Consider the following 27,416-nt stretch of genomic DNA (forward strand, 5'->3'; position numbering starts at 1 on the left):
CTCTGAACGGCAAGCACAATAAATGAGTCCTATTTCCAAATACTAATTACTCTTTGTTGCTGTTTATCATAGTTGAGAGCGCTGATTTATTGTTTGAACGTCCTATTCTGCTTCCATATCTTCTATCATCGGTTTTGGCGTGCACACGGATTGCTGAAAGTAGCTAAATCCCCTCCCAGAATCGGTGTGGCGCTGAAAAAGGTAATGTCCTCACAATTAGATAGCAATGGGAACATTAGCAATTGCGTTCAGTTGTAGCGGGCTCGATATGATGGTGTGCTGTGCAGGAAGTGCAACGGATCCCACTGACCGAGAGCGGCGAAGAGGTTACTTTATGACATCACTGCGTTATAAAGAAAAGCGCCGCTTGGAACGAATTAGTTGTCCTGCGGTTTGAATCATTCCTTGACGATTTTGTTTAGATGTGAAGCACATGATACATTCCATTTTATGTATATAAAAATTACAGGGGGCTACCCATTGTTTCGAATTTATAACGTGGTGGATTTGGCGGGTGTTGGGTCAACCCTCGCAGTTGATGCTTGCAGTAAATAATTTAGGTTAGATGTGCGTTTGCGCGCATACTGGCTATGAAAACAATAACTTTAGTAGAGATAGCGAGTGTTGCATTTGATCGTCTGATTCGGGGATTAGTTTGAGCATGGGGTCATATATTGGTACACAATAAATGTCGAAACAAACCAAGTACATTTGTCATGACCATTATTAGTCTGTCCATTTACAAAAATCGGGAATGTGAAGTTGTTGATTTTATTTTAGTTAGTCCTCCACGTTCATTTTATGTGTGTGTGAGACAAGTTATATTTTTGTTGTTTAACTAAATTGATCAGATTGTGTTATCTGCCTGTTTAACTTACAATAATATGTTAAGCGCCTAGTGAATTCGACGAATCCCCAAATTCAAAAGTAATACTACGATTTAATTTATTATTTTGCTTTGACAGTTAAAAACAATTTCTCATCACTGTAATGGAAAAACATTCTTATTATTGTAACAGGAAAAAGGTTATTTAAATTGTAGATAAAGTGTTTAAACATTGTTTTAGTTATTGTACTGCTTTTAATTAATGCTGATTTAAAAAAAAAAAAACTTCTGCATCATTTTACAGTAATGCAATAAAAGTTTCTGTATTACAATAATGGGAATATAATGAGACCCACTATATAAAATATATGACAAAAATGGAAATACAAAAATTAACTATATATACACCGATCAGCCACAACATTAAAACTACCTGCCTAATATTGTGTAGGTCCCCCTCCTGCTGCCAAAACAGCACCAGCCCGCATCTCAGAATAGCATTCTGAGATGATATTGTTCTCACCACAATTGTACAGAGCGGTTATCTGAGTTACCGTAGACTTTGTCAGTTTGAACCAGTCTGGCCATTCTCTGTTGACCTCTCTCATCAACAAGGCATTTCCATCCACAGAACTGCCCCTCACTTGATGTTTTTTGTTTTTGGCACCATTCTTAGTAAATTCTACAGACTGTTGTGTGTGAAAATCCCAGGAGATCAGCAGTTACAGAAATATATATATTATTATTATTATTATTAAGAGACCACTGCAAAATTATCAGTTTCTCTAGATTTACTATTTATGTGTTTGAGTAAAATTTTTGTTTTAGTCTATAAAGTACTGACAACATTTCTCCCAAATTCCAATTAAAAATATTGTCATTTAGAGCATTTATGTGCAGAAAACGACAACTGGTCAAAATAACAAAAGATGCAGGTTTTCTTCCAGGATATCCTTGTATGTTGCTTCATTCATGCGTCCTTCACAAAGAATCTGCCAGATTCCAGCCTTACTGAAGCACCCCCAGATCATCACCGATCCTCCACCTGGTCGTCTAATGGTTAGACGGAGACCTGGAGAGGCCTTAAAGCCACAGTGTCTCGCACCCACTGTGAAATCTGGTGAAGGATCGCTGATGATCTGGGGGTGCTTCAGCAAGGCTGGAATCGGGCAGATTCTTTGTGAAGGATGCATGAATGAAGCCACATACAAGGTTATCCTGGAAGAAAACTTGCTTCCTTCTGCTCTGACAATGTTCCCCACCTCTGAGGATTGGTTTTTCCAGCAGGACAATGCTCCATGCCACACAGCCAGGTGTGGATGGAGGACCACCATATCAAGACCCTGTCATGGCCAGCCCAATCTCCAGACCTGAACCCCGCTGAAAACTTCTGGAATGTGATCAAGAGGAAGATGGATGGCCACAAGCCTTCAAACAAAGCCGAGCTGCTTGAATTTTTGCACCAGGAGTGGCATAAAGTCACTCAACTGCAATGTGAATGACTGGTGGAGAGCATGCCAAGACGCAAGAAAGCTGTGATTAGAAAATCAGAGTTATTCCACAAAATATTGATTTCTGAACTCTTCCTAAGTTAAAACATTAGTATTGTGTTGTTTAAAAATGAATATTAACTTATTTTCTTTGCATTATTCAAGGTATTTTTTGTTGTTTTGACCAGTTGTCATTTCTGCAAATAAATGCTCTCAGGAATTTGGGAGAAATGTTGTCAGTACTTCATAGAATAAAACAAAAATATTCATTTTACTCAAACACATACCTATAAATAGTAAATCCAGTGAAACTGATAATTTTGCAGTGGTCTCTTCATTTTTTACAGAGCTGTATATATATATATATATATATATATATACACACACACACAATCAGATTTTTGGAAATGCATTTCTGAAAAGTTAGAATAAAGGATGTGTTTGACTGACTTGCATGATTTTAAGAAGATTTAAAAGAAATATGTATTTTGTGATATTCTTCCTAAAATAAAAATCATAATGACATCTCCAAATGGATTCTCTTTCAGGTTTAGGACCATGTATCAATTTCCAGTTAGAGGGTTGGAGAAAATCCGCAGAACAAGAAGAAAAGTGAAAAACATTCTCGGAGAATTTGGACTTGAAGAATGTCTTAGTTGGACCGAGGTATTACAATGAAACATGACCACTGATGAAGTGATCTGCTGTCAATGTTCACCTAATAGCCTTTTCACTTTAATTACATTAAAATGTAAAGATGTTCCCTATCCTCTCTTTTAAACAGGATCTCCAGGAATTTTACCCTGGAGACAATGTTTTTGATGCCACAGACTGGTGCGATTTATCTGATGGGTTTGATGGGCGTTGGATAAAAAAGGTGATCTTAGCAATTCACTTTTATTGAATGTGCTTAGCTTTACTGCGCAAAATCTGTTTAAACAATGAGCAATGTTGTCTGACAAAAATTGGCTGAAATTCTTATCAAGCCATCTCACCTTCTCCGTCCTCAGTGGGAATATCGGACACGAGGATTGTGCTGCAGCTTGTGCAAGTTCTCTGCAAGGTCCTGGCATGCCTATAGAACTCATGTTCAGCGTTGCCATGATGAAGAAGAGCGTCTTTGCAAGCTTTCTTCCTGTACTTCCTGCCCATTTATTGCTCACCCCAGAGTGGTCTCCAAGCACTGCAGATTGTTCCATGTCGAGGACCCAAAGTTAGAATCTGGTGCAGTCCCCCAACTGCCTCCAAGAGCTGTGAGCGGCACCACATTTCAGTGTCGGAAATGTCATTTACAAGATACTCTCTTGTACAGTGTAAAAAAGCATGTTCTCCTTTATCACTACACCTCCACGTTGAACAAATACGCTGGGCAGAGACCAGAGAGGGAACTTAAAGCCCTAGGAGATATTTCTCAGAAATTCTACTGCAAGAAGTGTTACGTATCAGCTGAGACATCTGAACACTTACTGTATCATCTTCTAACTTCAGAAAAGCACAAGGAGCTGGATGTGCATATCAGAGCTCTAATTTTTGAAACTGAAAGTAAGAAACAATACCCTGCTCTAGCACCAAAAGCCCAAGGCACTTCTGCTGTTGTAATGATGAAAGATCAGCCAGCAGTAACTGGTACACTGGCTGCTGGTGGAATCAAAATGTTGGAAAATGGTAGCTCCCCTGTCATAGCTACCCCTGGAACCAGCCAACCATTTCTCCCCACTCAGGCGTCTGCCCTGGTTCAGCTTGCGAGTGCTGAGGCGAAGGGCTTATTGAGGCCTGGAGTACCACTGGCTTTTCAGAACCCCCAGATTGGAAGACCTGCATCTGCTGTTCCTCCTACAGCTCCCCACCAGGTGTCTGTCAGAGTAGGCCTTCCTGGTCAGTCACAGCTGCAACCTGTATCCCGCCAGATTGTCCTTCCACCAGGTGTTCGCATTAATGTACCTGCTGTTAGGCCACCGGCTCCTCAGTCCGTACTTGTTAATCCAAGATTACCCCAACCCAGCCCAGGAGGCACCATGATGACTTCACAGTCCCTGCTGAGTCATTTGATCCCCACAGGCAACAAAGTGGATGGGTTGCCCACCTATACTCTTGCTCCTTTGCAGGTCTTATCAGTCCAGTCAAATAACTCGCAAGGAGTCAGCAAAGCACCGTTGCCTGTGTCTCAGAACATCTCAGTGACTCAGCAGAACAAACAAAACAGTGCCCTGCCAGTCCCCAAGCAAACCAAGAAATGGATCACATGCCCTATCTGTAATGAACTCTTCCCATCTGATATCTACGAGTCCCATCCAGTGGTTCACAAAGAGTCATCTAATAAGCCCAAACTCGGCCTGGCTGCTCGTGCTCCTTTCTTAAAAAAGATGCCAGACAAGACGGTGAAATGCCTGACTTGCAGGATCTTGATATCGGAAAAGGGTGTCTTTGAACACCTGCTTCATGGCATGATCTGCTTGTTTTGTACAGGGATATTCTACTCCATTAAGCAGCTTGTCGACCATATACAGATGGAACATAATCAGACCCAAAAGAGCAACTGCGACTTCATGCGACGAGAATACAGACTTTATACGGATGAGGCAGGGAATCTGCTTTTCCCGTATTTTGACATCAGGACCACGGCTCCTAAACTAATAATGGGGGAAAAAGAGCTCAATCTTGCATTGGTCACCAGCTCGCTCGATCTGATCTTTGTGAAGATGTTGCCCAACAATCCTCAGGCTGTTTGCAAGGCGCCCACACCATCCAAGATGCCCACACCCAAGCCTGATTACATGGAGTGCCCCTTCTGCTCCGAGAAGCTTCTGAACATGGAAGCCTATCAGATGCACCTCAAAGAAAAGCACTTCATTGTGCCCACCCTGCATGCAATACTTAAAACCCCATCATACAGATGCCTCTACTGTGGTGGCGTCTACACTGGGAAGACCACTACCAAGGCCATCATTGTCCACTTGGGTAAATGTCGCAGTGCACCCAAGGGCCTAAAAGTTGCTGAAAAAATGAGTTCTGGATTAGCTGTTACTCCCAAAGCTAACAGTGCATATGTGTCATACCCAGCCCATCCAAAACAGATCACTGGTCCAACTCCAGCTTCAGTACAAGCCTCTGTTCCTGCCATAAAGACACCAGAAACAGAAGCAGAGTTACAGAGCCAGCTACGTCTAGAAATAGCCTTTCGAGAAGCTATGGAGGCAAATAGGAGAGAGAGAGAAGAACGGTTGGCAAGGAGGAGAAAGATGGAGAAAGATAGGTTGGCTGGCCTGACTGTCCCCCCACCTGAAATAATCATTGATCCCTCTGTGACATTCGCAATAGATCCTACCGGAATGGAGTTGCGCCCCTTCGAAGAACGACGTGAGTTTGTCAACAAGTATTTTAATACGCAGCCTTACCCGCTCAAGAAGGAGATAGTTGCCCTGAGTAGCCGATTACTGCTTAACAAAACGGATGTCGCTTGTCAGATTGGTGGAAAACGTACCAGGTGTTTGAAGAACATACAGAAAAACAAGGCTGTAGTACTGTTAGGCTTCAATATGGCAGAGCTGATGAAAGTCAAGCATGATCTTTTTATCCCAGAGATAGAGCCGGAGAAGATGCTCACTATGACAGAATCAGAAATGGTGACAGAATCAGAAACGGTGAAAGAATCAGAAAGGGTGACAGAAGTAGAAACGGTGACAGAAGCAGAAATGGAGCAAGAGTAGCTTCCCAACTGTAATAAAGACAAGGGAGAGACTTACAATGCTAATTTTATCTAGAGCCTAAACAGTAATGTGTCCCTTGAAACAATGCAAAAGATGTACCTTTCACACTGAAACTAGTGTTAAATAACTGAACTGCTATTTGGGTAGAAACTTGAGAGATTGAAACAAGCAAAAATGATGTGTTTGAGTTTGGCTGCTGTTCATTAATGTACGTGTACTTTTAAACATGTTTTTTTTTTTCATACTAAAACATTTTAAAGTATACAATCATTACTTTTTAATGAGGCATTGCTTTATGCAAGGTTCATTAACGTAAAGTAAAATTAGTTTTTGTAGCCCATTTATAGTTCTAGGGTTGAAAACTTTGATATTGTATGCTGTTATACCTTTTTTGTTTGCCAAACCACAATTTGTTTTGACATTTTCATAATTTATTTGTTGTAACTTAAGCATTTATGAAGTTTTCCATTTTCATGTATCTTTATATTAATCACTTTTGTGTATTGTCAAATTTATTTCTGTTTTGCTTGCCTTATTCTTATATAAATCTTGTATTCAAATTATTGTTTTGATCAGGTATTTGCCAAATTGTTTTCCTCAGTCTAGTACGAATGAATGCTACATGCAGTGACATTAATGGCTAATGATCATTACAGAAGTGTGGAGCTTTGCAAATGGATTAGTTATTATAGTATATTTAAACTGTATCTGTATCTAGTAGACTCTTGGTTTCGCATTTTATTTCCCCATTTCAATATTGAGTATTATAAATATGGATGCCAACATCCAAGCTTACACAATAAAGGGTGAGTAAATAAATGACAGCATATACTGTATATATGTGTGTGCACTTCATTTAATTATACTTTCCATGTGTTAATTAATAATGGGCCTTGTCAAACTTCGGAAACTTAAAGGGATTAGTTTACCCAAAAATACAAATTCTGTCTTTGACTCACCCTCATGTTGTTCCAAACCTGTATAACTTCATTTCTTCTGTGTATCAGAAAAGGACATGTTAGGGGCTGACAGCCTCAGTCACCATGGGGTAAAAAAGCAGCATTGACGTTCTTCACAGTTTCTTGTGTGCAGTGGTAGAAAAAGTCATATGGTTTGGAAACTACATGGGCGTGAGTAAATGTGATTTTTGGGTGAACTCATTAAGAGAAAAATCATCAGTTAAACGCATTTGGGAAAATAAATACCTTTAATGTGATAACATATTTTATTTAAAGAACTTAATTTTTGAAAAATATCTAGAATAGTAGAAATATTTAATACAATTAATTTTAAAGGGTATTCCGTCCACTGATTTTAAAAAAAAAAAACTAAACGATTGGGTATAATGACCAAATTAATGGCAAATTTCCACACATCTTCGAGCTGTGACTCTTTTAAGTCCATTCTATTGATTTATTTTTAATGGAAATTCAATTTCGACTTTTAACACATGCCATTAACAATTGATGATCCTAAAATATTTTATAGACCTCATTCAGAGTAGCACCACATTTAATATTTGACGTGAATCAAAATGAGGCGAGTAAGGGATGCAGTGTTGATCGTTCTGCTAACAAACATTTGTTTGTTTTAACCCAAAAAGAAAAACACGAGTTGTTCTCATTCCCGTCAAAAATTAAATATGGTCCTACTCTCTTTTCTGGACACAATCCTACAGCCGTGGTGCAGTACTAAAACACCATAAAGCACTCTTATACAGTTAATAAAATCACAAAACTCATTTGAAACCTAATTTATATTGTAAGAACTGCAATTCCAATTTCTACTCGTTATTGCTCTAGAGCAAATTCATTGAAGATATCCTGCAACCTATGTCAGTGTTTTCCAAAATGTTCAAAGCAAATGCTAATAGCTAACTAGAAACCAACTTTTAAAATGTAAACAATCCGTGTCGTATTTTTATGTTATAACTTGAATGTTCCTCTATTTCTCGTGTGCGTATGCTTTAGAAATGGGTTATAAGCGCCATTATAAGATTTGAATGGTTCGCATGCATGCAAGTTGAACACCAATTTTTCATGTGATTTTATAGGACCACATTTATATCGCAATCAAAATGTCGTACATGCTCCCTCATCTTCACAATGGCTGGCAAGATGACCATGATGCCGGTTTCGGTGGCTAGCCAGGTACATTTTAGTTTAGTCTGCCTCAACCCCAGGTTTTAGGTACCATGAAAGTTGGTTTGCTTTTAGCGGTATTCAATTCATTGTCATAGCAATTTACACTACACGGCTAACCTGCTCCGGAGCAGGTTTCGTTCTGGATTACAGATCGCTAACAGATGCTGAACCAATCAGCTGTAAGTAAAATGACATCTCTGACGCAATCAAGCCACTCCCCCGTGTCTCTTAAAGCACACTTTACAAATACAATCTTAGAAATCCACAAAATCGACCCTTCATGACAAATTATTTATTTGAGAATCTAAATGTAGATTTTCAGCAGATAGAGTGTTGTATTTTATTTCATTTACCCTATTTAGCCATAGCAAAAAATATCTTTGAAAATAGAAACATAATATATTAGGCTACATATAAAACAGCCAGTAAAATGGATTAATACCTGCAAAAAATAATCGTTTTTAAAATATTAAAAGCTCAAGATTGCAATGGAAAGAGGTGAATGCCACCCAAACCCATTCTTTCTTTCATGGACTCGAGATGAACATACAGTATTTTACTTGAAGTTATAATAATAAAAGCAATAAGCAACATAAGCAGTACACAAAATACGTCTTTTATAAAAAATAACAAATACGTCTTATTATTGCATATAATTTTTTTGTTTCTGTTTTTTTGCATACAGTATTCCAAGTGCTCACTTTGTAATTAATCAATAGTAGCTTTTTTAATGCTTTTCTTTTTAAATTTTTATTTAAATTTCTTATTTTTTTTTTTTTTTTTACTAAAGACAATGTACAAATTGTACATCAAGAAAGAGAAATAAAAAAAACAGTGTTATTTTGAATAACCATATCAAATAACCATTCACAACATATTATAATTCATTCATTTACATGTTATATTTTATTTCAAATAAAGGGGAAAGAAAGTTAAGGCATCACTTCCTTTTATTTAAGGAATATAGGACATCATACCTCATATTTTAAATAATTTTGTTCAAAATCAAGAATCTGAGGGAAACAATCAATCTAAATTAATTTATAATATTTTTTAAGCAAACCCCAATTATGTTCACATTCCAGACTTTTATTATTAATTTTAAATGTTACTTTCTCCATTTGGTATATTTCCGAAATTGTTTCTCTCCATCTTTGAAATTGTGGGGGTTCTGGTTTAAGCCAAATTTTTTTTCTTTCTCTCTCTCTTTTTTTTTTTTTTCCATCTGTTTCAAAGCTGCTATTCTGATTACCCTAAATATATTGTGTGTAACAGGTGTTGTAAACATTTCATTTGTATCTTCCAAGCAGATTCCCTCCAAACACTGGACTGAGTAGTGCGGAATGTATCAATGTCTTGTACACAGTTTAAATGAATTTAAATTCTTATTTTCATAATCATCAGATTTATGATTGGTGTGGGTTGAGAAACAGATCAATATTTAAGTCCTTTTTACTATAAATTCTCCTCCCTGCCCAGTAGGTGCCGATATGCATGAAGAATGTGAATTGCCAAAATCAAAAGAAAGTGAAAGTGGAGATTGATAGTAAAAAATGACTTAAACATGGTTCTGTTTCTCACCCACACTTTTCATATCGCTTCTTAAGATTTAACCACTGGAGTCATAAGGATTACTTTTATTCAGCCTTTATGAGCTTTTGGAGCTTCTAAAATGTGGTCACCATTTACTTGCATTGTATGGACCTACAGCTGAAATATTCTAAAAATCTTAATTTTTGTTCAGCAGAAGAAAGAAAGTCACGCACATCTGGGATGGCATGAGGGTGAGTAAATGATGAGGGAATTTCATTTTTGGGTGAACTATCCCATTAAAGGTTATGCAAGTTTTATAGTGCATGCTTTTCCTTAACATGCCTGTTTATGCTTTTTCATGTGTATCTCAGGAACAAGCACATCATGATTGATCTTGGCACTGGTAACAACAGCAAGATAAACTGGACCATGGAGGACAAACAGGAAATGATAGACATTGTTGAGACGGTTTACAGGGGGCCAAGAAAAGGAAGAGGTCTTGTGGTGTCCCCTAAAGACTACACAAAATATAGATACTAATCTCTGTGCACCTATTTTATTTTATTTTTTCATAAAAATTTTTCTTCTCATCAACATCTTGGTTGGAAAAGATCCAAGCATTCAGCAATAAGGTCATGGGGATTTTCAACTATATTTAAATGTCGCACTGTTGCAATTATGGTCACCAGAAATGTGTCTTTTCTAGTTTTGTTCTTCTGAATATGCCACTTTATATTAAATTAATTAATTAATGTTTGTGTTTATGCTGTTTGTGTTTCCAAGATCTGATTTACCCTGGCAATGCTAATAGTTCATTTTATCCAAATTAAATACCAAAATCAGAACTAAATATGTGTGTGAAATCAAAATGAACTGCCTTTATTGATGAGCTCATGCAAGGACAGGGTTTTACATTGGGATTTGTTGCAATGTGGGATTACATTGACTGCTCCAATCACAGTGGAGATTCATTTATAAAATATGTACTAACATTGGCGCTCCAATATATACACCAATTGCTTACAAAAAGCATAATAATACTGCAGTTTCTATAGAGTCGTGCATGTTATGAAATGCCAAAATGACTAAAATGAACAGATAAAGTAAAAAGTCTTTGTTGAAGTAGTATTTGCTTAAATGTTACTCAAAAATGTCTTGCTATATCAAAAGTATATGTATACGATGACAAATTTTGCCCTATATCTACACTATATCCCATAGATGAGTATATACATACTGAGAAGCTGAGTTTGTATTTGCATACTACCATACTACTCATACTATTTCTGCCATAGACACATATGGCACAAGTATTAAGAGTTGTAGTATGCTATTTCGAAATCATCGACTTTGAACAGCTGCCACCTCACCGTTGCCCTCTTGTGGATTCAACTAGAATGACCATGAATTAACGACAAAGAAGAGAAGGCTTGTGTTGAAACTAGTGTTAAACTGTTAATTGCTTTATCGGTAAGTTGGGAATTTGTATTATTGACATTAGCCCATCTTAAAAAATAAAATGCAACGATTGAGATATTGTAAATTAAGTCACTGTGCAGACCGATCGGTGCCTGCCTTAAAGCAAAGGCGAGGCACAGTTGAACTGAAACACCTTAAAGGGACAGTTCACCCCCAAATAAAAATGATCTAATTTGCTTATTCTCATGCATCCCAGATGTGTATGATTTTATTTCTTCTGCAGAACACAAACTGAGATTTTTAGAAGAGTATGTCAGCTCTGTAGGTGCATATAATGCAAGTGAATGGAGTCCAAAACGCTGAAGCTCCAAAAAGCACATAAAGGCAGCATAACAGTAATCCATATCTTCTGAAGCAATCTAATTGGTTTTGGGTGAGAACAGACCAAAATATAACTCCTTTTTCACTGAAAAATCTTCACAACAGCAGTTAACTTGGCAATCATAATTTCAAGCTTGATTACATTTCCTAGCGCCATCTAGTGTTATATATATATGGTGTTATAATTTGCTGTGGTAGTAGAAGCTATGTAACTGGATATGTTTCTTGTTTTAAGGGTTGTGTTAAATCTCAAATTGCATATGCAGAGTGAAGAAATGGGTTGTCCCATATTTTCCTAAAAAGACACTGACAGTGTCCATTATTTGTCTCTGTTGAAGTTGGCAATCATAGTCTAATGTATTTTTCGCAGTCAAAACACCATTCAGTCTATCAACTTGGTTTTTAATTTCTGATTTCCTGATTAATATCTGAATGGTTGTCAATATGGGATATGGCATAATCTGTTATCTGGCATAATCATTTTACATACATACACTGATCAGCCACAACATTATAACCACCTGCCTAATATTGTGTAGGTCCTCCTCATACCAACAAAACAGCGCCAACCTGCATCTCAGAATAACATTCTGAGATGATATTCTTCTCACAACAATTGTACAGAGCGGTTATCTGAGTTACCATAGACTTTGTCAGTTCGAACCAGTCTGGCCATTCTCTGTTGACCTCTCTCATCAACAAGGCATTTCCATCCACAGAACTGCTGCTCTACTGGATGTTTTTTTTTTTTTCCCCAGAGTAAATACTAGAGACTGTTGTGTGTGAAAATCCCAGGAGATCAGCAGTTACAGAAATACTCAAACCAGCCCATCTGGCACCAACAATCATGTCACGCTCCAAATCACTGAGATCAAATTTTTTTCATCATTCTAATTTTTGATGTGAACATTAACTGAAGCTCCTGACCCGTATCTGCATGATTATATGCACAACACTGCTGTCACATTATTGGCTGATTAGATAATCGCATAGATAATTGTTGGTGCCAGATGGGCTGGTTTGAGTATTTCTGTAACTGCTGATCTCCTGGGATTTTCCCACACAACAGTCTCTAGAATTTACTCAGAATGGTGCCAAGAACAAAAAACATCCAGTAGAGCGGCAGTCCTGCGGATGGAAATGCCTTGTTGATGAGAGAGGTCAACAGAGAATGGCCAGACTGGTTTGAACTGACAAAGTCTACGGTAACTCAGATAACCATTCTGTACAATTGTGGTGAGAAGAATAGCATCTCAGAATGCTATTCCGAAATGCGGGTTGGCGCTGTTTTGGTGGCAGGAGGGGGACCTGCACAATATTAGGTAGGTGGTTTTAATGTTGTGGCTGAACGGTGTATTACATATGCACACCAATAAAATGCAAATGATCACATTAAAATGGAACTTTGATTACACTTCCAAATGCTGAATGAAAAAGTGGCACTTTTAAAGACATTCTTTGTCTGATAGAATGTTTAAATCTTACAGAAATGTACCTTAAACATCACCTTTCACAAAATGACTCAAGTCTCGTTATCTTTCCAGACGCTTGGGCCTTTGTCTAAATAAGTTTTCATTAAACCAATGACAAACTTGACCCAAACTGAAATGTCTGAGTGAGAGAACTGCCCATGTATGTTACATTTATGTTACGTATATTTAAAACAACCCATACATCCGCCTCACTCGGACTTTTATTTTGAAAATCATGAGTCTCTTCTGGGGCCGGTTGCACCAGCTATACGTAAGTTAAAACTTAGCCTAGTTGTGGCGTAAATGGGCACTAAGTCACAATTTACGCACTGAGCGTTGCACCATTAAACTTAGGTAGGATGTAACCCTACTTATAAACTAAATATTTACGGAAGACCAAGAGTAACGGCTGGAATAAAAAAGCAGACTGATATTTTATGACATCAATGAGCTCATGTTTTGCGTGACAGGCATCAATAATTTCGACATACAGTATGATGTTTGCATTTACGGGAGAGAGAAAAAAACAACTTACTTTTAAGTGGCTCTTCAGCATGAAACCTGAAATTTTTAATACTTCTGTGTATAAATATGAAGGCTGCTTATGGGATAAAGACAGGTAAACGTCATATTATGCGACTACGCATTACTTTAGGGAGAGCTTACAACCTACTAAAGTATTGCCTTAAGAACAGGTGGTGCATCCAAATTAAGCACTCACTTAATAACTAGTAGTTACTAAGCCCTAAGTGTGAACTCTACGTGCTAACTTACGTGAGAACATACGCACAGCTGATGCAACCCAACCCTGAAAACATTAGTCAGGTTGTTGCTTCTACTAGCGGGGTTTCACACCACTTGCGAAGAGAGCTTATGACTTTAGTGAGATGTAACGTGCTTTTTATCTAGTTCCTTTATTTTGTTAAATGTTGCTTATTTGATTGTTAGTAGCCATTGCAAGATAAATGGATTACGGAGAGTGATTTATAAGTTACCAGTAAGAATTATTAGTTAGCGACAACGTACTTCTGAAAGTGTTATATTAACGGATTTTTAAACTCTACAATAAATGTTACACATTTTTAACAGCGATTAAAATGTCACACTGTGTTCTGTTTTGAATAGATTGTTACTTTGTAGCGCAGCCCTTTTCTCATCCTTGTTATCCATTGACAGAGGGAATGAGTATGTCAGCACTTACAGAGCTGGGAGGAGTTTCTGTTTCTCTCAGCACGACTAAATCTTTATTTCACGTCAATCTCCCTTTCTTATAGAGAAAAAATTCAGTTGGTCTTCTGTCACTGAGTGATTGGATCACTGTGGAGCAGAAATGTCTTACCTTCCAACTCTCTTCAAATATGTGGATGAGCACCAGGACCAATATGTTGAGGTATTATATTTCCTTTTCCCTCTTTTTCTTTACATCGTGACATAATTATAATTGCAAATGTTCAGTCTGTTTTATCCAGGGTCAGAAATTAAGGGGGATTTTGGGGTGAAAATGCCACCAAAAATGCCCATAAATTCAGTGTGGGGGCAAAACATTCCCTTGTAATTAATTTCTTAATTTTTATAAAATAAATATATATATATATATATATATATATATATATATATATATATATATATATATATATATTTTACATCTGATATATTCGTAATATTCTATTATAGTCCTAATTATACAGTATATATTATGGCATAAAATATGAGTTGATGTTGATTGAATATTTAGGGGAAGAGGTAATAAATTCTCAGTGTTGAATTGATTCATTTTAAGTCAACGGATGAATCACAGTTTGTTTTAAATGGTTAGAAAAAAAAAGCCCTCATAAAGGTAAAAAATGCATCCTAAAATCAAATCCAGTTGCAAATATTGCCCCTTAGTTAAAAAGTTAATTTCCGACACCTTTTTATTTTTATTTTCATTTTGTTTCAGTGAAGTTACTTTTTATGGTAACACTTTGTTACTTTGTTTATATCAAGCGCCTGGCACAATGGGTTGCTGTACAGAGTGTGTCTGCCTGGCCAGAAAAACGTGGAGAAATCAAGAAAATGATGGAGATGGCAGCCAAAGACATTGAGAGACTTGGGGGAACTGTTGAGTTGGTTGATATTGGCATGCAGATGGTGAGTTTTTTTGTTGTTGTTATTCTTTCATAATAAATCAGAATTCTGCTAGTATGGAATGAACTAAACAGTTGGACTGGTAATATTAGCATTTGGCTGGTATATTACAATATTTCAAGCTGTTTCCTGTTTTCACATTTGTGTGTGTGTGTGTGTGTGTGAACCGCCTGACTGCATGTGTCACATGCATCACAAGTTTGTGGTTGTGAAGTTATGCTTTGAATCTTCTTAACCAAGAAAACAAGTGAAAGTTGAAAGATCCATGAAGGAATATTCCTGGTTTAATACAAGTTAAGCTCAATCGATAACATTTGTGGCATAATGTTGATTACTACAAAAATTACTTTGACTTTACCTGATTTTACTGTGCTTAAATTAGTTCACATTTACTATATAGTCCAGTCAGAAAAGTTAATAATGTTGACAAATGGGGCCTGGGTAGCTCAGTGGTAAAAGATGCTGGCTACCACCCCTGGAGTTCGCTAGTTTGAATCCCAGGGCGTGCTGAATGACTCCAACCAGGTCTCCTAAGCAACCAAATTGGCCCAGTTGTTAGGGAGGGTAGTCACATGGGGTAACCTCCTCGTGATCGCCATAATGTGGTTCGTTCTTGGTGGGGTGCGTAGTGAGTCGAGGGTGGATGCCGCGGCGGATGGTGTGAAGCCTCCACACGAGCTATGTGTCCGTGGCAATGTGCTCAACAAGCCATGTGATAAGATGCACGGGTTGACGGTCTCAGACGCGGAGGCAGCTGGGATTCGTCCTCCGTCACCCGGATTGAGGCGAATTATTATGCGACCACGAGGACTTAAAAGCACTTTGGGAATTGGGCATTCCAAATTGGGTGAAAAAATAAATAAAAATAATAATAATAATAATAATAATGTTGACAAATTATACAGATGTATAATTTGTCAAAATTATGAACAATTTTGAACTGCACACTATATAGTAAATGTGAACTCATTTAAGCAAAGTAAAGTCAGGCCCATGGGTGGGGTCAATGAGCATCAACAGGTTTTAACATGCAGATTTTTTACATTTCGTGGCAATACTTCTGAAACAGTGAGTATTAACGTTTACGGATTGGCCTGATTCACTTTCAATTAGCTGCGTTTCCACTATCGGGCCAAGTGAGGACATGTTAGTGCGTGGCAGGGCCAGTTGCGTTCCCGCTGTCACTTCCGGAGCTTCATCATGCCTCCTCGGGGCTTTCTCGGGGCCAACGGCCAATGGCCTTTGGCCTGCCGATTACCCTTGGGCCAAACAAGGCCAAACAGGGGAGTAAGGCGGGTTCAGTGTCAAAGGTGTGGTTTCGCCGAACTTCCCAGGCTATGTATCCAGTGCTCAACGGTACAGATTCGGGAGAACAAAATACAAAATGCAGGCATAGTAAAATCCGTTAAAATCGTAAAACTTTCACGATGTGCTGGGACATCGTCCCGCTGTTATTGGAGAGACCACTCGGGACATCACGGCAGTTCCAGTCAGTGAGTTAAGTTAGTGATATAAACTCGATATTCTAGATAACATGATACCTCAGCTTGAGCTTCCCTCTGGCTTGTGAAATGGGCGGGGTGTGTGACGTTGGCCTGATGGTTGGAACGCAGATGGATTTTGGTCTTGCGGCTCGAGGTCCGAGGCTATTGGCCCCTGCTGGCCAGTTGATAGCCCTGGCTTGCACTGACCTGATAATGGAAAAGCGGCTATATGTATAGCTGCTTAACTTGTGTGAAACACGGAATATTCCTTTTAAAGGTATAGTTCATCCAAAAATTTACTCACCCTCATGTCTTTTCAAACATGTGTGCTGCACTTTTTTTCCATGGATCACATAAGGAGAATTTTGCCTGAAACATTTTAAAAATGTTCTTTTTTTTTTAATCATTTCATTGTGTCTGTAGTAAGTTCATCACTTACATTTACATTTATTAATTTGGCAGACGCTTTAATCCAGTTTATCACTTAATCCAGTTGTTACTAGGAAAATCTTGCAAATAAATTAGTATCAATAAATGTATACATTTTGAATGTCAGCGCAGATGGTACAGCACTTTAGCTGGTAAAAATAATGCAACTCTCTTTCTTTTTTTTTTAGTTGCCAACAGGGGAGCAGATCGTTCTTCCTCCAATAGTTTTGGGCAGACTTGGCTCAGACCCAGGCAAGAAGACTGTGTGCATCTACGGGCACTTGGATGTTCAGCCAGCCAACATTGACGATGGCTGGGACACACCACCCTTCACTCTGGTGGAGAAAGACGGTAGGCGCGCACACACACACACACACACAAAATTGATCTTTCAAGTGTTAAAGGTGTACAATAGCAGTCTCTGGAGACTGATACTAACATTTATTTATTAATGAAGCCTTTCAGTGTATTGAAGAAACTTGTTTAGACCAAATGAGGTTTTCAATTGATTTGCTTTTTGTGCAATACTCTGCAAATAGTTCTCCCTCCATGTAATATTTCACTTTAAATTTGGCCGTTCTTGGTAATTTCACTAAATGTTTAGAACCACGGAGACTGTTAATGCTATTTTTATTTTTACACACATCCTGCTTGTGTGTGGCTGATGACACCAACAAAAGGAAGAAATCTCACGATTCAGCATTTTTTTTTTGCTGAGATCTGACTAGTCAAGCCTTGTGACATGTCAGCTGATTTCCGTAGATGTTTTTTTACACGCTTAAAAAAAATTCATCTTAAAAACATTCATCTTAAAAATATATATTTTCTGGTTTGCATGTCATTTAAAACACGATTAATTGTTTGATATAGCACAAATGCAATACGTTTCTGCCTAATTTCCTTTTAATTCACTAATTCTCATAAATTCACCATTGGGTTCTTATTCCATTTCAAGTGTCACCCTTTGCTATTGGCAACATAGAGGAAATCTCTTATTAAAGATCAGTCAAATACAGGATTTCATTATAAAACTTTCCTGTGTGTTAGAAATTCAGATTTAATTAAACCGTCCCTTAAAACTAGCATTAATTATTTTCACTTTTAATTGTTAAGTGATGGTGTTATAAGTTGGTAATTTGTATCTTAAAAATAATGTGACTTAATTGAGATACCAACTAAAAATGCATTCATGATAACACTTTTATTTTATTTATTTTTTTACTTAAGGTTTGCATAGGTATGCTTTTTTTTTTTTTTTTTTTTTTTTTTTTTTTTTTTACTTTGTAGGTTTGTAATCACTGTTTATTTGATTGTGTTGTAGGTAAAATGTATGGACGGGGATCTACTGATGATAAAGGTCCTGTACTAGCCTGGTTCAACATCATTGAGGCCTATCAGAAGATCGGACAGGTGCAAAAACACTGTTTTTGATTTTCTAAATTACATCATCTGCTTACTCATTAAGCCTTTAACACCTGTGCAAAGTCCTCATTTATGTAACTTTCCAAGACAAGAGGAATGTATTACAAACTCTATGATAAGATCTGTGGTTTAGGATGGTTGCTAGAAATGTATTACTTAATATGAAGTTGTATTGCTTAATTTGGTTGGTTAATATTACTTTAACCATAGCAGAATAAAAGGTAAACTGCAGTTTTATGTGGATCGACTGTGAGTACGAACTGAGCCCAATACTACAAAATATAGTCAAATCACATTGCATATACTCCAGTGATTACCTCATATGTCACAGTTTCCCAATCATTATCATGCGAGTGAACTCTGTCATTAAAGTTCCACCTTTAGTACTCTAATTGACAGCTTGACAGAGAAACAAAAAGTCTAAAGGTTGTTTAATGATCTTTGTCTTTTCTTTGGTCATTTAAACTTGTCTTGTGTGCGCAGCAGCATATAAAACAATACCACTGTCAAGCGAATTAAATTAGACTTAACTTAAGCATTATTTGAATGCTATGTAGTGTTTCTATGATATATCAGTCAAAAGGGTTTGGACACATCTAGTCATTCTTCATTATTACTATTGTTCCTTTGTCATCAAAACTATACAATAACAGAAATAAAAGTATGGTAAATGTGTAGTGACCACAAAAATGTTAAACAAATCAAAACTATCTTTTATTTGAGCTTCTTTAAAGTGGCTACATTTTGCCTAGATTACAGCTCTGCAACATGTGAAACATCACATACGAGTGAAATATTTAATGAATTTTGCACTGAAATTCTACCACAGGAACTGCCCATCAATATAAAGTTCTGCTTTGAGGGAATGGAGGAGTCTGGATCAGAGGGATTGGATGAGTTGGTTTTCTCCCGCAAAGATACTTTCTTTAAGGATGTAGACTACGTCTGCATCTCTGATAACTACTGGCTGGGGAAGACCAAGCCCTGTATTACCTATGGCCTTAGAGGAATCTGCTACTTCTATATCGAGGTATGAGTTAATGACTAGGAAACTTTTGCTGGTTAAAGGAATATTCCGAGCTCAATAGAGGTTAAGCTCAATCAAAAGCATTTTTTGCATAATATTGATTACCACAAACATTTATTTTGACTTACCCTTCCTTTTCTTTAAAAAAGAAAGCAAAAATATGGGTTCCTGTGAAGCACTTACAATGGAAGTGAATGGAGGCCGGTCCGTAAATGTTAAAGTACTCACTGTGTCGAAAGTAATGCCACAAGATGTAAACAATATTTGTGTTAACATGATTTTAGTGCAACAACAACTTAATGGCTCTTATTTGGCATTTTGCTGTTGGAACCGACAATATAAATACATTTACAGCACATAATACAGTATGTATTTCCACATTTCTTTCAACTTTTCTGTAGTCCAGTTCTCTCTGAAATCAAAGTAAATTGTTTATGTTGGAAGAAAAATCAATTTAAACCTTACTAACATTTCTGTGTAAATTTATAGCCAATTTTACAACTTTGTTGCCATGACTATGTAATGTCAACCCTATAATGACTGTAAAAATGATGATTTAAACAACTTCACAGCTAAAATAATACATCCACAAATTGGCCCCATTCACGTCCATTGTAAGTGCCTCACTCTAACCTCAATTTTTGCTTCTTTTTTTTTTTTTAAAAAGGAGGGACGAGTCAAAATATTTTTTTGTGGTAATAAACATATGCCACAAATGCTGTTGATTAAGCTTAACTTCTATTGAACCCGGAATATTCCTTTAATTAAGGTTGAGTTAGAGCATCAGGAGTTATCCAAGGCAAATTATCAATTTCTGCAACCTGACTTCCATCTAACTTCATGTGCTGCACATAGTAAAATAGGTTCCATAATCTTATTTCCCATATTTATAACTTGAGGTCAACTGATTGGGTTTTTAAATGGCTGATGTCTATACCAATAAATATAGAACATGATTGCCGATATAATGCCTATATACTGTATACAGTATTAATATATTGTAATGATAGAAAAGATTGATACTTTGTAGATTGAGAATTGCTGCCTTTGTGCATAAAATACTGTTAGTGTCCATCAACAATATTTACTCAAAATTCAAAAATTACAAATAAATGGAATCCAAGAGATAGAATTCTTTTTTAGTAAAATCTTTTACTACTTGTAATCTTCAAGTTTTTTCAATGGGAAAGGACAAAACATGCTCTCAAAGGCATGGTTTTGAGTTTTCTCCTCAAAGATCTCATGTCTGTTTAACACGTCTCTATTGTTTACAGGTGGAATGCTGTGATAAAGATCTTCACTCTGGAGTATTTGGAGGATCTGTTCATGAAGCTATGACTGACCTCATAGCCCTGATGGGTGAGACTGGACAGATGCTTGCATTGTTTTTTGAAGCAAATAGGGTCAGGAGGTTGATTGTGGAGATATTCAGTATGACTGGGATTTCCTGGAAAGTCTAGCAAGGGCCTTTGGATCAGCTCATCCCACAATTTTACGAACCTTCAAAAAATTGAATTGGTGTTTGTTGATGCATCATCACTATATGTAAAATATGTGGCTATTTCATTAGATTTAATTTCAAAACCATTACCATTAATTGGTAGTTGGTCCTAACCACTTCCACACTTCTGGGAAGATGTTGGAACATGGCTGCAGGGATTTGCTTCCATTCAGACACAAGTGCATCAGTAAGGTCAGGCACTGATTTTGGCTGATGGGGCCTTGCTAACTGTCAGATTCCAGTTCATCCCAAAGGTGTTCAATGAGATTCCTGTCTGAACCTTTAAGCCAGTGTAGGCCAGTCAACTTCTTCCAAACCTGACCCAGAATCCCATTTCTTTATGGACCTTGCTTTGTGCAGAAACTTTGTGCAATCCAATTTACAAAAAAAGTTTGTCTAAGGAGATTGGATGGCTGTATGCTTGATTTTATGTACCTGATAATAGTGGGTGTATCTGAAATAGATAAACCCACTAATTATAAGGGGGTATCCATATAATTCTAGACCTGTAGTGTATCTGCTCCATGATGCTTGAATGTGCATGAACTTTGTTGTTTTTTCAGGCTCTTTGGTGGATAGCAAGGGGAAGATTTTAGTCTCTGGGATCTATGATGATGTGGATAAATTAACTGATGAGGAGAAGCAGCTCTATGAGAAGATTGAGTTTGACATGGCTGAGTATGCCAAAGATGTTGGAGCAGGCAAACTGCTGCATGACACCAAGGTAAATTGCCCCTTTCTTACAAAATGTTGGTGTCAATTAATGTACATTTCTTGTTGATTCTATTTATTTCAGCTATATTAGCAACTCTGTTGTTTGTTTAACCTTCATGTACTGTTTGATGTCTGGGAATTAAGGCCCTTTTAAATAGCTCACATTTGAATGTCTTTACAGGAGCAAATTCTGATGCATCGTTGGAGATACCCATCTCTGTCTTTGCACGGCATTGAGGGAGCGTTCTCCGAAGCTGGGGCCAAAACTGTCATTCCACGGAGGGTCAATGGCAAGTTCTCTATTCGTCTGGTGCCTGACATGGACCCCAAAGTGGTGGAGAAACTGGTTTGTAGTTGTTTTGTTTTATTGAAAGCTCTGCCAAACACACCATACCTTACAAACTTGGTGCATATCTTGACATGTGTTGTTTGTCTCACAGGTAATTACCCACCTGGAGAAGAAGTTTGCAGAGTTGCAGAGTCCCAACAAACTGAATGCGTATATGGGACATGGCGCCAAGGCCTGGGTGTCTGACTTTAACCATCCTCACTACATGGCTGGCAGAAAGGCCATGAAGACTGGTAAGACACAATTTTTACCTTTAGGGTGGGCAATAGGTTTCCCCGTTGATCATTTTGCCATCCGACTGGGGGGGGGCACAAGGAAAATCAAGGGAGGTAATGCCCCCCTAGCCTGCCTTTTTTTTTTTTTTTTTTTTTTTAAGCATTATTTGAGCTAAAGAAACAACATTAATGATGCATTTATGATCAGATTTAAGTAATTTTGTGAAATAGTTTTGTCGATTTTGGTTTTCACAATTCAGTTTGGAAGCTGTACTTCCATATTTTTTTCTTTTTTTCTTTTATTTATTTTTTCAAATGGAAAATAGCTGGCCTGGGGCTTTACCAAGATGGTGAAGTGACCTTGATGTAACTAACTTCTCTCTCTGTCTTTCAATTCTTTTAGTGTTTGGCGTGGAACCTGACTTAACTCGTGAGGGAGGAAGTATCCCGGTGACTCTAACCTTCCAAGAAGCTACCGGACAAAATGTCATGCTGCTACCTGTTGGTTCCTCCGATGACGGAGCTCACTCACAGAATGAGAAACTCAACAGGTATTGTTTACGCATATCTACGACAGATATCTTGTTGTAAAGGTATGACTGCGAATCCACAAATGCAGATGAAGCACCTGTCAAAATCTGTAGTCAACAAATCACTTAATCACTTTAATAGACAATGTTGCTGCACACATGCATGGCTGCACACTTCTGGTGTTGCTCTTGCACAGACTAAAAGAAAATCTGTGCAGAAGGCAAGCTGTAAAATATGTGGGGGAAAAGCTAGTTTTTCTTTTTTTAATGAGCGCTTCAGTTAAGAGTCCATCTGTTTATCCACTGATTTTCAGCATGGAACTGAAGCTGTGAGAAATCCTGTGCGGAAATATGCAGCACTGATTCATTCTTGACACAAATATGGATATTAAAAGTTTGTAACGGCACTAACCAGAATTATTTCCAAACATATGGAAGTCCAGAGAGGCAATGCATTATTATTATTATTTTTCTCCTTAAAATCACTACTTATTTTTCTTGACCTTGAGAAAATGTGATTAGTTTTCGAGAAATCATCCTTGTACAATTTGCCTAAATATTTGCTTGAGATATATATATATATATATATAATTTTTTTATTTATACATAAACTGTACTGTATACAGTATGCTACTGTATGCTCCTGAAATATGAAATGCCCTCAAAGAGAGAACTACCAAAATATGTTAGATTAATTTTGAAATGATGATGGCAATCTTTTGCAATGCTTTAAATATTTTTTTCCCTTTTTCTGCCTTAACAGATCCAACTATGTTCAGGGCACCAAGATGTTGGGAGCTTACTTCTATGAAGTATCTCAGCTTAGTTAACAGGAACTTCTGGTTCAACATGACTAGGCTGGTGTATTTTAGGTGTCTAAAGATATGAAAAACTTTGATAAGAGTACCATCTCTAAACTGATCGTATCACTTTTTCGTACAGCCTTCTGCCCTTGTGGCATCCATTTACTGGTGAGGAAATAAAAAGTAAATGGTGGCAGGTGGAATTGTTTTATTATTACTGAGCCTTGTGATCTGATGACAATCAGAATGTCTTAGGTGGTAGCACATGTGACCTTATGCAACAACAACTTAATGGCTCTTATCTGGCATTTTGCTGTTAGAACTGACAATATAAATACTGACAATATAAATACATTTACAGCACATGACACAGTATGTATTTCCACCTGTGTTGCAACTTTTCTGTAGTCCAGTTCTCTCTGAAATCAAAGTAAATTGTTTGTGTATGTTGGAAGAATAAAAGCAATTTAAACTAAAAATGCATACGCTGCATGTAGACTCATGTATACCTGTCAGTCTGTCTACATGTGTCTTAAGATATTATTTTCAGAAATGAATTCTATTGAAATGGAATATGACAATCTGTTTTCATACATTTTACATATGCACACCAATAAAATGCAAATGACTTTTCCAAATACCTTTTTACTGTGATGTACTGAAGGTAAAACCTGATGCAAATGATATTCTCATATTATTTGAATGTATACATTGCTTTTTCAAACTGACAGACTGATGGACCATATTATGCACTGCTTGTAATTTATTTGGGATTTATAATCGGAAAATGAAACATTATAAGACAGGGGTCTCAAACTATTCAGTAAACTATACAGTCCTTCAATTGTTAATAATTTATCCTTAAATCCGTTCCTCAAATGGGACCCCGGTTGGCTAGAGATCCCCAGGTAATTTAAGTGGAGGCTTCCCTAAAGGGATAGTTAACCCAAAAATGAAAATTCTCTCATTTACTCGCCCTTATACCACCCCTGATTTGTATGACTTTTGCTGTACACAAATCAGCTCTGTAGGTCCAATCAGTGCAAGTGAATGGTGGCCAGAACTTTGAAGCTCCAAAAAGCACAAAGGCGGCATAAAAGTAATCCATATGACTCCAAAGGTTAAATCCATATCTTCAGAAGTGATATGATAGGTGTGGGTGTGAAACATAAATATTTAAGTCCTTTATTACAATAAATGTCCACTTTGACCAGCCCTCCTAGGCGCAATCACGAGATGACTGAGTTCTTCTGTTTTTTGCCGATTTACATTCTTCATGCATATCGCCACCTACTGGGCAGTGAGGAGAAAGAACAAAAAACAAAAAGAGGGAGAGATAAAGGAAAAGAATCAATAAATCATATATGCACTACAGTCCAGTAAGTGGTGATGTGCATGAAAAATGTGAATCGCCAAAAAACAGAAGACCTCTCTTGAACGCGCAGAGGAGGGCTGGTCAAAGTGGACATTTATAGTAAAAAAAAGAAGCAAACATTGTTCTGTTTCTCACCCAAAACCGATAAGATCGCTTCAGATGAGTTTTAACATGTTGAGTTTAATGGGTTACTTTTATGCTGCATTTATGTGCTTTTTTGAGCTTCAAAGTTTCATTCATTTGCATTATATGGACATACAGAGCTGAAATATTTTTTCTAAAAATCTTCTTTTGTGTTTAGAAGAAGAAAGAGTGTCATACACATCTGGGATATCATGAGGGTGAGTATATAATGAGGATTTTCATTTTTTGGTTAACTATCCCTTAAACATCTTGTGCAAAATACCTAAGAAAACAAATGTTACTGTCTTTTTGTGTGTGTGTGTGTGTGTTTGACATCCAGTCTCATTTACCTTCACAATGGTGCATAGAATACATAGGCTGTGCTGCGGTAAATGTGTGTATTTATAAGTTGATATTTGATGCTAGCAGGTGGACTGACAGCACACCGGTGGGTCTGCCCTCTATGAGCGGTAGGTCACATTTATCCTGTACCTCCTCCTTTGTAGCCTCAGGAACTGTGCAACAACAACCAGACGAGGTAGATGAATCCAAATGGACAAACTTGTCTGGTGGCGCTATTGTCTCATGACACCCAGTCTCTAAATCTGACCAGACAGCACATCTCTGCCCTTAAGATTCTTTCTTTCTTTCTTTCTTTTTTTTTTTTTTTTTTTTTTTTTTTTACGTCTCTCCCTCTCTTTTGCTTGTATTCGGAACAGTTTCGGTCTGTCTGACATGTTGAAATGCACATCGGCCTTGTGAGATATGTGGCCTGTGGCAATGGTTGTCAGTAGGAAGAGTCGCTTAGCAGGAGAATTTGAATGCAAAGCTGTTTGCCAGGCCTTGCTGTGAGGAGCACAGCCACATTTCATCAGGTCTTAATGTTTCAAAAGAATGTCAGACCTCACATACAGGTTTGTACTGTCTATGATCTAAAATTGGTCTTGAAATGGAGTTGCTGGTTTGATGTTTACCAAAACAGGATTTTGGAATGGATTCATGAATCACAGCTCAAATGACTCTCCGTATATAAGACTTGGATGATTTACACCTGCCTAAGGTGGAATGCGTTCAAAATAACATCATATAAAGCTTGTAGTCCAATCACATATATTTAAACCATAGCATTGTCTATGATTTTTGTAATGTTGAGTAGCCCATGTTGTGCAAGTTATTGCCTTCTGTCATATCAGTTTGCTTTTTTTGCTTTAAACTGCAAGATAATTTAAGAGCATAGTTGTAAGGGAAGAGCTTGATGCTGAAGAAAGAATTAGTGTCCAGCTATCCAAATGTTTCTTCTGTGGCGTATCCCTGTTCTCATTCTTGCCACTAGATGGTGACAAATGCTCATATTATGGGACTGTCATGTTAACGTGACGTGCAAGAACTTTAAAAGGTGGCATTTGGTCGATCCTTTTATTTTTGAAGCACTTCTTAAACCATGTTTTTTTTTTTTTTTTTTTTTTTTTTTTTTTAAACAACACTTTCCACCAAAATACCATCGTTTTTTGTTGCAGCTGTAAAAGCCATTTGTCATTATTATGTATTTGGGAAATACAAATAAGGATCATGGATTTAACTTGGGTCAAACGTTTTGGGTAGCCTTCCACAAGCTTCTCACAATAAGTTGCTGGAATTTTGGCCCATTCCGCCAGACAGAACTGGTGTAACTGTGTCAGGTTTGAAGGCCTCCTTGCTCGCACATGCTTTTTCAGTTCTGCCCACATATTTTCTATTGGATTGAGGTCAGGGCTTTGTGACGGTCACTCCAATACCTTGACTTTGTTGTCCTTAAGCCATTTTGCCACAACTTTTGGATGTAAGCTTGAGGTCATTGTCCATTTGGAAGACCCATTTGTGACTGAGCTTTAACTTCCTGGCTGATGTCTTGAGATGTTGCTTCAATATATCCACATAATTGTCCTTCCTCATGGTGCCATCTATTTTGTGAAGTGCAACAGTCCCTCCTGCAGCAAAGCACCCCCACAACATGATGCTGCCCCATGCTTCTCGGTTGGGATGGTGTTCTTTGGCTTGCAAACCTCATCCTTTTTCCTCCAAACATAACGATGGTCATTATGGCCCAACAGTTCAATTTTTGTTTCAATTAGACCAGAGGACATTTCTCCAAAAAGTACGATCTTTGTCCCCATGTGCACATGCAAACTGTAGTCTGGCTTTTATATGGCAGTTTTAGAGCAGTAGCTTCTTCCTTGCTGAGCAGCCTTTCAGGTTATGTCGATATAGGACTCGTTTTACTGTGGATATAGATACTTGCCTACCTGTTTCCTCCAGCATCTTCACAAGGTCCTTTGCTGTTGTTCTGGGATTGATTTGCACTTTTT

General features: G+C 37.5%; 2 protein-coding genes across 4 annotated transcripts; both read left to right on the top strand.

Moving 5' to 3' along the window:
- LOC127425382 (activity-dependent neuroprotector homeobox protein 2-like) lies at positions 1-6,859 on the top strand. The gene is made up of 4 exons (XM_051671310.1): positions 1-201; positions 2,865-2,982; positions 3,101-3,193; positions 3,327-6,859. The coding sequence occupies exons 2-4, from the start codon at positions 2,875-2,877 to the stop codon at positions 6,021-6,023; spliced, it is 2,898 nt and encodes a 965-aa protein (XP_051527270.1). The 5' UTR covers positions 1-201; positions 2,865-2,874; the 3' UTR covers positions 6,024-6,859.
- Positions 6,860-13,214: 6,355 nt separating this feature from the next.
- LOC127425338 (cytosolic non-specific dipeptidase-like) lies at positions 13,215-24,211 on the top strand. 3 transcript variants are annotated; one of them, XM_051671194.1, is made up of 12 exons: positions 13,215-13,243; positions 14,247-14,362; positions 14,959-15,102; positions 17,201-17,363; positions 18,334-18,422; positions 19,264-19,464; positions 20,736-20,820; positions 21,526-21,686; positions 21,858-22,022; positions 22,117-22,258; positions 22,644-22,791; positions 23,534-24,211. In XM_051671194.1, exons 2-12 carry the CDS (start codon positions 14,303-14,305, stop codon positions 23,598-23,600), a joined length of 1,425 nt encoding a protein of 474 aa, XP_051527154.1. In that variant the 5' UTR covers positions 13,215-13,243; positions 14,247-14,302; the 3' UTR covers positions 23,601-24,211. The 3 variants fall into 3 exon arrangements, with proteins under 3 accessions (XP_051527154.1, XP_051527155.1, XP_051527152.1); XM_051671195.1 differs by lacking the exon at positions 13,215-13,243 and adding an exon at positions 13,308-13,326; XM_051671192.1 differs by lacking the exon at positions 13,215-13,243 and adding an exon at positions 13,733-13,861.
- Positions 24,212-27,416: the final 3,205 nt, after the last annotated feature.

The sequence above is a fragment of the Myxocyprinus asiaticus genome, chromosome 34 (assembly GCF_019703515.2).
Source record: "Myxocyprinus asiaticus isolate MX2 ecotype Aquarium Trade chromosome 34, UBuf_Myxa_2, whole genome shotgun sequence".
NCBI lineage: Eukaryota > Metazoa > Chordata > Actinopteri > Cypriniformes > Catostomidae > Myxocyprinus > Myxocyprinus asiaticus.

What these genes read in the sequence shown, in the direction of transcription:
- LOC127425382 (XM_051671310.1), top strand. Translation starts at nt 2,875, where the DNA reads ATGTATCAATTTCCAGTTAGAGGGTTGGAGAAAATCCGCAGAACAAGA. An exon ending in AATGTCTTAGTTGGACCGAG is followed by an intron (nt 2,983 to 3,100) that starts GTATTACAATGA and finishes TCTTTTAAACAG; the next exon opens with GATCTCCAGGAATTTTACCC. An exon ending in ATGGGCGTTGGATAAAAAAG is followed by an intron (nt 3,194 to 3,326) that starts GTGATCTTAGCA and finishes CTCCGTCCTCAG; the next exon opens with TGGGAATATCGGACACGAGG.
- LOC127425338 (XM_051671194.1), top strand. Translation starts at nt 14,303, where the DNA reads ATGTCTTACCTTCCAACTCTCTTCAAATATGTGGATGAGCACCAGGAC. An exon ending in ACCAGGACCAATATGTTGAG is followed by an intron (nt 14,363 to 14,958) that starts GTATTATATTTC and finishes GTTTATATCAAG; the next exon opens with CGCCTGGCACAATGGGTTGC. An exon ending in CAGAATGAGAAACTCAACAG is followed by an intron (nt 22,792 to 23,533) that starts GTATTGTTTACG and finishes CTGCCTTAACAG; the next exon opens with ATCCAACTATGTTCAGGGCA.